Here is a 10,914-nt window from a genome sequence, read left to right on the forward strand (position 1 = left end):
AATGTTGGTTAATTATTTCTTCCCCTAAAATTCATTATAAAATAAATATATGAAGTTTTATTTTAAATTGGTTCTTGTACGAATACTTATTACATTGGCTGTATATTAAAATAGACAATGAAATATGTAATAAAATTCGTAACGAATAGACTACGGATGTTTATGCAAATTCGTATTTTTACAGGTACAGATGATGAATTGAAATTTAAAGAAAATTGTGTTTTATCTTCGAAACAATGTAACGTGTACTTTATTATTGATATTTTGTATATTTTTGCATTCGTGCAGATCCCATATTTCCACTTGCCATAAATGCATAAACATTTGCAGTTTAGTAATGAAATACATAACAATACATATAATAAAATACATATGAAAATATCTAATTCTAAAACATACAATTCTAATACATATGAAAATATCTAATCTATATTTCATTTCTATAATATGGAATATATAACAAATTACGTATTGAAATGCATAATACATAACGGGTGATAAACAATATTGTAGAATATTGCCACGTTTGACCATGAGCTAAACAAGATTAGCAAATGTGTTCTTACGTTCAAGTGAACATGAATATGTAAACAAGGTGAATTTTAATGAGACCATTGATCCGTTCTGCATGAATTAAGGCCTCAAAGCGAAGACTCTGAATACTTTCCATTCATCTTTGGAAAATACGACGGGACCAGGTTCTCTGCGGTTTATTTCATAATAAAAATTTACGTATTATTACTTGTTTAATCCTCAATTACTGTTTAAAAGTACTGTTTAAAAATCTAATACAATATATCACGTACGGGAAAATAGAATATAAACTATTACAAAATTAATCCGATCTATTATATTCTAATTTTATTAGGTTTTTCTTGAGCGAATGAGAGAAAGAGAGTCGAGAGAAAGTGGAAGAGATGGGGATAAAGGGAGAGAAGAAAGGAATGAGATTTATTAGAGCGGAAGTAACCTCTGTCACGATTTATTGATATTAATGCTTCTAATATCTTTTAATGTGTTGAGATTAAATTCGACACAGTTATAAAATACGTTGTAAGATATCGTCCTACGGACATCGGCACGTTGATAGTGTAAACATATAGTGTCGATATTATATTTCATTTCTATAAGATTAATCGTAACATATTATTATATTAAATAAAAGATTTTGCAATGATACGTGTCGGAGGTAATTAATAAATTTGAAAAAATTATCCTAATCGTAGGATCAAATTAAATAATTGTTATAAGCTTTTATTACATTATCTGGCACGGATAGTTATTATATATTCAATTATTTATGTAGCTACTATAATGATACAACGTATATCGTACATACAGTCAGTGTAATATAAAAAGTGTAATATACATTCGTACAAGAACCATTTATTTTAAATTGGTTGCTTTACGAATACTTCTTACACTGACTGTATGTGTATGTATATCGTTATAAAAGATATATATGAATGAATAGAAAGCGACTCAACGTTGATGAAATTTAATGTTGATAAAATTATAGATTGTATATCAATACATATTCGTATAGTTACCATAATAATACAATTTGTACCGTGCACATAATGTGCGCCTATATTATTATAATTGACATATAATTAAATAGGAAACTATTTAATACAAGGTAAAAGACGTGAACATTGATAAAATTATAGATTTTAATCGCAAGAAGTGTACGTATGTTGCGTCAACGAGTGATGTTACGCGAGTTTTTGATAACGTTAGATTCTCGTGCAACCGACGAGTGATAAATTGCAATTACGAAACTTGAAAAAAACTAGGAAGTTACAGAAATTACTGCCGTACCGTCGCTAAAATATACACACACGGTTGGGTAGTTAACGTTGACGATGAGTCCTCATACTCATACTCGCTGAAACAAGAAAACAGAAACATGTTGAGGAAAGAAACGTTTAAAAGATTGGAAAACCGGTTTACCTGGTTACTGTTACTTTTCTTTTGTAAGTCTTCTATTATTTAATTCTATAATATTAGCATCCGTACAATTTTTGCCACTATGCGTGTTATAAAGCATATGGTTTGCGTGGAACGGATGTATCTATAGATTTTTTAACGATTAAAAGACGATTTCCTTCGAATACATCGAATCGATGGAACTGAATGATTAATGTTATATTTCTAGCCGGGGTATGTTAATATATTTTTATTTGCATATTTAACCATTACAAGTATTTATATATAATTTATATTTAACCTATATAAATATATACAGTGAGTGTAGAATGTATTCGTACACCGATCAATTTCCCAAAAAACTTTTCTGTGAATTTGTAGTTTCTTAACTTCTTTTTTTCTAATCAATGGTATTTTACATATTCTCGGAAGTCTCTAATATAGATATAGTCCAAACAACATTTACTAGTTAATATAATTTGTGAAATTAACAAAAAAAGTGCGAAAAGTGGGTAAAAGTATAGAAGCAATAAGTATTTGTACGATTCTTATGACGAACCATTTACAGTAGAGTTTGTAACGTAAACACATTAGTTTATTGCTCCGTGCGAATTAGAAAACATCAAATTTCCAGTAAAGTACTTTTAAACAGTTGCCCGAATACTTATTGCTTCAACATTTCTATCGATTAATTGTTTTTTCTTGTTAATTTCGCAACTTACATAAATAGCTATTTTTTTTGTTGTAATTTATCTATTCTAGAGATTTCCGAGAATATGTAGAATGTCATTGTTTATAAAAAATAAGTTAATAAATTACAATTTTAAACAGTTTTTTTGGAAATTGATCGGTGTACAAATACTTTCTACGCCCACTGTAGGTTATTTTCACCTGTGGATATATTCGGTGTAGAAATTAATTTGTTCAAATTCAACTAGTACGTTAAACATTTTAAGACAGAAATGTACATTTATAATTTATTGATAGCCTTGTATTAAGACACTTGTCATTCCAAACAAATTTTAAACCGATATTTTAAACAGTTATTATGTACATTGACAACAGTCATTCATCTGGTTTCCAAAAATGGGCCTTGAAATTCAATCTTTCTTAATTGTATTTTAATTAAAAATACTTTAATTTGTCATTTTGTTATGTTCAAGTACCAGGATTCATAGTAACGAATCACACAGATTATACTTCAAAATTTGGTTGTATAACTACACATGCTCTCTAGGAAAATTAAAAGTTGTATGGTTTTTCTTTTCGAGTAAACAAAGAAATAGTAAGTTTACTTTAGAAAGACTTAATTTCTACACCTAACAGTATCTTTTATTTATTTACTTAAAATATTCAGACTAGTATCACGCTTGACAAATCCTTCCTCTATTTATGTAATTTTTTTTTATTTGTATTATCCAGTTCATTGCTTGATGTGCACGATAATATTATCAAGTAAATTGTCTTACATAACTGAATATACTAATACTTTTATATGCGCGTTACATATTGACTTAATTGGGGACAGGACAATTATTACTATAATTAGTAAATAATTGTAAGTCAAGACCTTCGATTACATAATACCATTAATCATTCCGTAATGAAAATGAAAATGAAACCTTGAACTGGAAAACTTTCAGATGTAACTGATTAGTCTTAGAGACTCGATCATGTAGTTGGCTTATGGATTATGTAGTTACTATTTTCGTTTTCGGATCATTCTAAATAAGCGAAAAAGTAATCCATATAATATAACATAAAATATAAATAGTAACTAGATCACGTTGGAAAGATGAAATGGAGCGAGTGTCGCTTTATAACCCAACAGAAATACCTCTCACATCGAAAATTAACGTATAGAAAGGTAATTGCGATAAAGGAATGGAACCGGGTGGCCATCGTAGCGTTCGCTACTCTTGAAAAGGGTACTATATTTAGATCGGATTTTGGCACAGTGCCCACACGTTAAATATTTTCTGTTCAATCGTTGAAATGAAAATTTGCGAAGATATATGGTTTTTACAATTAACAGATGTACGCTTAAACCATTGGCAACTTTCGTGAATGTAAAAATAAACATTTTTGAAATATATTTTCTTTTAGTTGAGTAATAACAAGAAAGTATTTCACACGAATTGTATCCACCTACGTAGTTTTTCAAATCATTCATCACTCTCGTTTGCTCGTCTCCATAAAATACACTGCATTTAAGTGCAGAACATCATAAATATTTTGGTTGAATTAGAAGAGGGAATGTATAAAATAGAAATTAAATGGTTTCAAAGTACGAAAATGATTAGGATGTTTTTTTTTTTTTAAATCTTCAGTGGGATTAGTGTATTTTTCACTACTATGAATAATTTTTAGCCCTCATTCTCTATACCTGTAGGCAGGCTACTTTCGTCCAGTAGTATTTATCTCAGCTAGAGACAAGTATTTATTCAAATAATAACTGGAATATTCGTTTGAACGTAAAGATATATTTATAAGCGGTAGATACTTGTTTGTGCTTGTAGAAATGACATTTGATCAAATCATACGTAGTATAATTTTATATCACACGCACACGCACGTCCACGCACACATATTTAACATGTTTAGAGAGGTGGAATATACACATTATACTGTATACTAATTGTATGCAGTGTATTATACTACATATACTAATTTTGCATGTAGTATAATTTTTAAATTCTATAGAATATCCTCTACTATTTTCCACCTCTTTAAACCTATTGTTAATGACACCTAAACGAATTGTCTAAACATTGATCCCTGTGGATCATACCTGCATGTACATTGGTCTATTTGAATAAAAATAGAAAAACAAAGATAATCGTTGCACATTAGTTTGTTGTGGTGGCATTAATATTTATTAGAAATTCGGAATTTATTCATTTGTTTAACACCTTTGGAGTCTATAGGCAGAACGAATATCCTAAGAGAGTAGAATTGGGGAAGGTACTTAAGCTCCGGAGCTTAGCTTTGAACTCTACCGATTTCAGCTTAGAATAATATTAGTAAAAGATTCATTAGTAGTAAAAGATTAAAGATTTTTCTAACATCTAGCATTTCTATTTTTATTTTTCAGCCATCACTGGAACTTTCTACACTATCTTTTTCGCCGTATTGGCCCTACTCTTTGCCATTTGCATGAAAGGGCTATTGGCTACTCTAAATCCTGAAAGACCAAGATGGACTCTCGATGAAAGTTTGATAGGAACCAATCCAGGTAACGCCAAAAATCATATTTCAACTTTGAAAACATTTCTTACAATAATAGTATTAAATATAATACCTGATTATAGTATATAACGTATAGTATATGTATAATTTTAATAGTAAATAATAATAAAAGAATAGTATTAAATATAATAAAGTACCTGTTTTCTCTTATACTTGCTGGCCACTTCCTTAAACAGGGATTTAACGAATATCATATGTTATAAAGTCAAATTATAAGACTTCATAATCGGATAATCGAGAGGTCAGTATGTTCCAGCGAGAAAATATAACTTTAATCGTTATTTATATTTTTATTTTTATGTCTCTCCGTAATAAGACAAGTCTTTCGAAATTGCACAATTTTTATTGATTTATTATATTTGTAAGTGGCGATAAGAACAGCGTTTAAACCGGTTCAGACACTTAAAAACCGGATTCTATGCAGTATGCGTATACTATTGAGTTACTTATCAGAAGTGAATGCTTATCAGATCTGATTGTGGGTGCTTATCAATTAGCGCATCGCGTTGTTTACCGTCCAACACGAATGTGATGACATACAGTGGGTGTAGAATGTATTCGTACACCGATCAATTTCCCAAAAAACTTTTCTGTGAATTTGTAGTTTCTTAACTTCTTTTTTTGTAATCAATGATATTTTACATATTCTCAGAAGTCTGTAAGATAGATATAACCCAAACAACATTTACTAGTTAATATAATTTGTGAAATTAACAAAAAAAGTGCGAAAAGTGGGTAAAAGTATAGAAGCAATAAGTATTTGTACGATTCTTACGACGAACCATTTACAGCAGAGTTTGTAACGTAAACACATTAGTTTATTGCTCCGTGTGAATTAGAAAACATCAAATTTCCAGTAAAGTACTTTTAAACAGTTGCGCGAATACTTATTGCTTCAACATTTCTATCGATTAATTGTTTTTTATCGATTCTTGTTAATTTCGCAACTTACATAAATAGCTATTTTTTTTTTTTTTTGTAATTTATCTATTCTAGAGATTTCCGAGAATATGTAGAATGAGATTGTTTATAAAAAATAAGTTAATAAATTACAATTTTACACAGTTTTTTTTGGAAATTGATCAGTGTACGAATACTCTCTACACCCACTGTACTATTGAAATAAATCAAGTGATAACTTTAAACCATTTCCCTCAATATTTTATTCATTAAACACGGGTGCTTGAATTCATCAAGGCCAATATTGAATAAAAGTAGAATTTTTCATTTTAAGAAAAAGATTTTTCATTTACGATTTATCTATATCTTTTTATCAACAAGCTTGCCATTCGCAAATAAATCGATATTTCAAACAATTCTTGTGCACATCGATAACGTTGTTCATTCAGTTTTTAGAAATTTCAGAGAAATTCACCCCACCATACAATAAGAAATTCCACTATCGTGATAGGAGATTATTTTAATAAAAAATAGGCAGAAATACTGGTCAAAGTTTATATATTGATGTATGTATTAAACATTTCTGTTAGCATTTTGGTATCGGCGAGAAAAATTTCTAGATATTAACATTCTTCGAGAAGTGGTGAAATGTATTAAAAATAGATTCATACTAGCCACGTGTGAAAATAGTATGGAAGTCAAGAATTTGTGTATAACCTACTGGTCGTGAACGCAAATTTTTTCTCTGTAAACAAATTTGTTGGTCTCCTCGTAAATTTACACAATTCTTTAAGAGGTCTGTCTAGTTTTCGAAAACAAAAGAAATTTGTTCTTTGCGTAAAGATTGCGTCTTCTTCTTTCCGTACTTTTTCTTTTGCTAATTTTTTAAAATCTCACACAAGATGGATACCACTTACTATTAACCATCTTGTTTGTAAATAGGCATGGGATTCCGACCGATCTCCGATAATCCTCTTGAGAAATCATTGATCTGGTACAGTTCATCGGATCCTGCGTCCGTGCAAAAGTGGACCAGTCTGTTGGATATATTTTTAAAAGGTAAATTATTATAATATATTATATGCATTATTATTATAATTATGTATATATTGTATGTGTTATAATTAACACCTATACGTATATCATATATCAGTATACATATATCACTGACAAAGTATATATACATGTTTAATATAAGATTTACAATAAGAAATTTCCCCCAAGTATTTAAAAATGCAATAACTTTCTGTACTTGTTATAGTTTTTGTTATATGACGTTAAACATGAAGAACGGATGAACAAAGCGATAGAGTATTTCTATAGACCTAATATTTGTGTATCAATTATAACAATAGTACAATAATTTATGGTTCGTCCCGACACTTATATTTATGTCAATACTGTGGATTTTCCGCAGAGTACACCAACTCGACTCTTTTACCAAATGGTGGTAGAAATCAACAGATTTGCAGTTACGATACACCAGTGAAGCCTGGACATGTTTGTGCGGTTGATGTGAACAATTGGGGACCATGCTCGCCCGAACAACAATATGGTTTCAATAATTCGGCTCCTTGTGTCTTTCTTAAATTAAACAGGGTATGTTATCGACAAGTACTTCAATAGATGATAGTTTCTTTTAAGGGCGTCTTATCATCTAGATTTGAAGTGAATCCATTCCTTTTTAATTACACTTTCTTAAACGTGTATTGTGAAATTAATTAATTTGAAACATTGGCAAATAAAAAAGTAACCATACTATAATAGATTAAATACAAAAGTGTAAGATGCTGACCGAATATAAAGTGAATGATTTGATTGACTCCAAATTAGAAGATCCTGTTAACAAACATAATACAAATTATTAAACATAACATACTTTTATTCCGACAAATAAAAAAATTATTTAAATGCCAAACTAGAAATTAGAATGAAGACTACTTAAACGCATATTTTGTATATCCAAATTAAAATAAATTTAAAAATGTTCAACTCCACCCTTATTGTATACATAATCGAATTACATCCACTACTGAAGATTCGAATTTGTATCTTTGTCACTATATTGTATAGTTTTAATTTCATTGGTAAAGTCTCGTCAGTACACTGGTAATATTCTCATGAAGAGATAATAAAAAAATATTAAAATTAAAATTTTCAATAGTGGATGCCTGGAAAAAATTCGATACCTTGCCCGGATACATAGGAAACGAGTGGAACCGATTTGTTGGCACACAAGCGGGAAACATTGTATTACCTTTAACATTCGAAATTAACAAAATATATAAACGTAAGAAACATAATTAATAACAGGTAAAACACATTTCTTCATTTGTATCATAAATTAAATATTAAATTTTCAGATATACGATTGGATACCGGATTTTTATAATGACACTAAGAATTTGCCGAAAGAAATGCCAGCAACACTTGTTGAACATATCAAGTCCATCAACAGTTCATGGGTTAGTTAGTCGGTCAGTTAATTGCGTCAGTCAGTATTTTAAATTATCAGGAAATTACACCAGTGCTGATTTTACGGTTTTTGACAGTCACAGTAATTATATTGTAAATATCACTATTTTATTCAACCATTTGTATAAGATAAATTTAACATTCCAAGGAAATCGGTATTTCGGTTTTTTCCAAATTGCAGGATATAAACACTTCAAATAGTTATTTATACTTTTTATTTCTAATCAAATTGTCCTGGTCTAATTTCTATGTATTTGACACTAAATTGTGATAGACACAATTTCACTATAAAATTATTATACGTTATTTAATTCGCCTTATTTGAGTTCCATTTCTTTTTTTCGATTTATCGTGTACGTTTTTTTATTCTGATTGTAGCTTAATACCGTGTGGGTATCCTGCGTAGGTGAAAATCCTCACGATAATGAAAATATCGGTGAGCTGAACTATTACCCTGAAAGTCATGGTTTTCCAGGTTATTACTACCCCTACAAAAATATTCCTGGTTACTTAAGTCCCGTCGTTGCTGTCCATTTTCTGCGACCAGCAAGTAAGTAAAATTTGAATTGGTAAAAGCTTAAAATTCTTCAGTTTGTTACCTTGACATCGTCTCTATCTACAAAGAACGTAATGCAGAATCTTCTACAACTTTTTAGGGAACAAAGTAATTAACGTGGAATGTCATGCGTGGGCCAAAAACATAATCCACACAACACTAAAAGGCGAAAAATCTGGATCGGTGCATTTCGAGCTTATGATCGATGAATGACCATCTTCATCTTCGTAAGAGAAACTTGAACGCAATAATTTGCCAAATTATAGGGGTAGCCGTCATGAAATAGATGTTCATATACTGTATAACTGGGGAAACCACTTAAGATTCAAGGACTATGGTGATCAAGAAAGAGGGATAGATAAAGATCGAATGTTTAACCTTAGTCGATGGCCGAGGGACATTTGTATACGTCTAGTTAAGAGTGTTGATATTAGTCGAAAACCATCGTCAATTTTAAATCATAAATCAATCCTAGCGGTCGATCGACGCCAGAAGTCGCGACGAACACATTGACTAATTGATGTCCAATCATTCTGCATCGAAGAGGTTTGAAATATGCGTCAAACATGTAAGTAACTGTCGAAAATTTCTACCAATTGGATCTTCGAATTCGTACATTTGCTTCGTCGCAGTAGTTAATTGTGTTTGTTGCGTACTAGCGAATATTCCTGTAAAATAAAGTTCTCATGGACTACTGCGGTAAACTGAAGCATGTGAAGAAACATATTACCTCGTTATCGATCTAAGGTTGTTTACTTATACTCTATCGTGCATGTGGATCTCGTATATGCTGTAACTAGATAACTCTTAAGTGTTTTACTTGGGTTGAGTAAAAGAAAAGCATATTTAATGTGATTCCTGCATCGGTAACAGTTTATACGTAATTGTAGCCGGCACACGAGACAACAGAAAATCGAATAATTGACAATTAGAGAATTAGAAGATTAGTTTTAAGAATTTTCAGATTTTAACAAGTTCAGTCTTGGTTATTAATAATTTTCCAGCGAGTTTTAATAATATTGCTACAACCAATTGCAATGATACAACGTCTAAATAAAATTATTTTAGAATTTGTCATATTGAAATAACAAATACAGGCCAAGCAACACTATCGAAATGCTTATTAAGAAGCAGTTTCATAAATATTTCCATGCATAGGAATTGTTTTATTCATTAACCCAATAAGTTGTTAGAATTTAATGATTGTGAAATATTTTTACTAAACTTTTGGGCAAAATTTGATCATTTCCTTTCTGGTAATATACATATGTTGCAAGTAATAGATTTTAGCATAGCAAAATCGAAATTGTTCAGTGCAAGTGCTTACAAATTTTAAACCAGTGTAAAGAAAAAAGGATTCCAGGATCTCAAAGTTGCAGCATTAAACACAGGTGCCAATAATTTTAAGAATTATACTTAGGTGTAGGTACTTATTAAATGTATGTACTTATATCGTTTATAGTGTCCTCAGTGGAAGTTTGTTGTACTTTATGCTGCTAATGGTACAGATGTATTCTGTTTAATAAATGGAAACAACTTTCGAAAATGAATAAATTCTCAATAATGATTGTACATATCATTATCACAAATATACTTGTTTTTAAAGGTGTACCTTGAAATAATATAAGAAGTAATAGAAGATTGAAAACTTGTATTCATTTAGAAGTACTAATACATCCATGGTTCAATTATGCATTTCTGTTATTTTATTCAAGGGCTAATGCGACTAATACATCGAATCAATTGTTTAGTATTATTAAGTGCCAATATGTGTACGATATCAGTGTCAAATAAAAATATCTATA

General features: G+C 30.0%; 1 protein-coding gene across 5 annotated transcripts in view; it reads left to right on the forward strand.

The window, feature by feature from the left end:
- Positions 1 to 10,663, forward strand: part of LOC128891703 (sodium/potassium-transporting ATPase subunit beta-2-like) — a 28,952-nt gene extending 18,289 nt beyond the window's left edge. For 2 of the 5 annotated variants that reach the window (XM_054151427.1, XM_054151424.1), the window contains exons 2-7: positions 5,024 to 5,164; positions 7,021 to 7,137; positions 7,496 to 7,677; positions 8,442 to 8,543; positions 8,932 to 9,103; positions 9,210 to 10,663. In XM_054151427.1, coding sequence (XP_054007402.1) covers positions 5,024 to 5,164; positions 7,021 to 7,137; positions 7,496 to 7,677; positions 8,442 to 8,543; positions 8,932 to 9,103; positions 9,210 to 9,322 — 827 coding nt within the window. In that variant the 3' untranslated portion in view covers positions 9,323 to 10,663. The remainder of the gene's footprint in view (positions 1 to 5,023; positions 5,165 to 7,020; positions 7,138 to 7,495; positions 7,678 to 8,441; positions 8,544 to 8,931; positions 9,104 to 9,209) is intronic. The other 3 variants (XM_054151425.1, XM_054151429.1, XM_054151426.1) reach the window with 3 other exon arrangements.
- Positions 10,664 to 10,914: the final 251 nt, after the last annotated feature.

The sequence above is a fragment of the Hylaeus anthracinus genome, unplaced genomic scaffold, assembly GCF_026225885.1.
Source record: "Hylaeus anthracinus isolate JK02 unplaced genomic scaffold, UHH_iyHylAnth1.0_haploid 12002, whole genome shotgun sequence".
Lineage (NCBI taxonomy): Eukaryota > Metazoa > Arthropoda > Insecta > Hymenoptera > Colletidae > Hylaeus > Hylaeus anthracinus.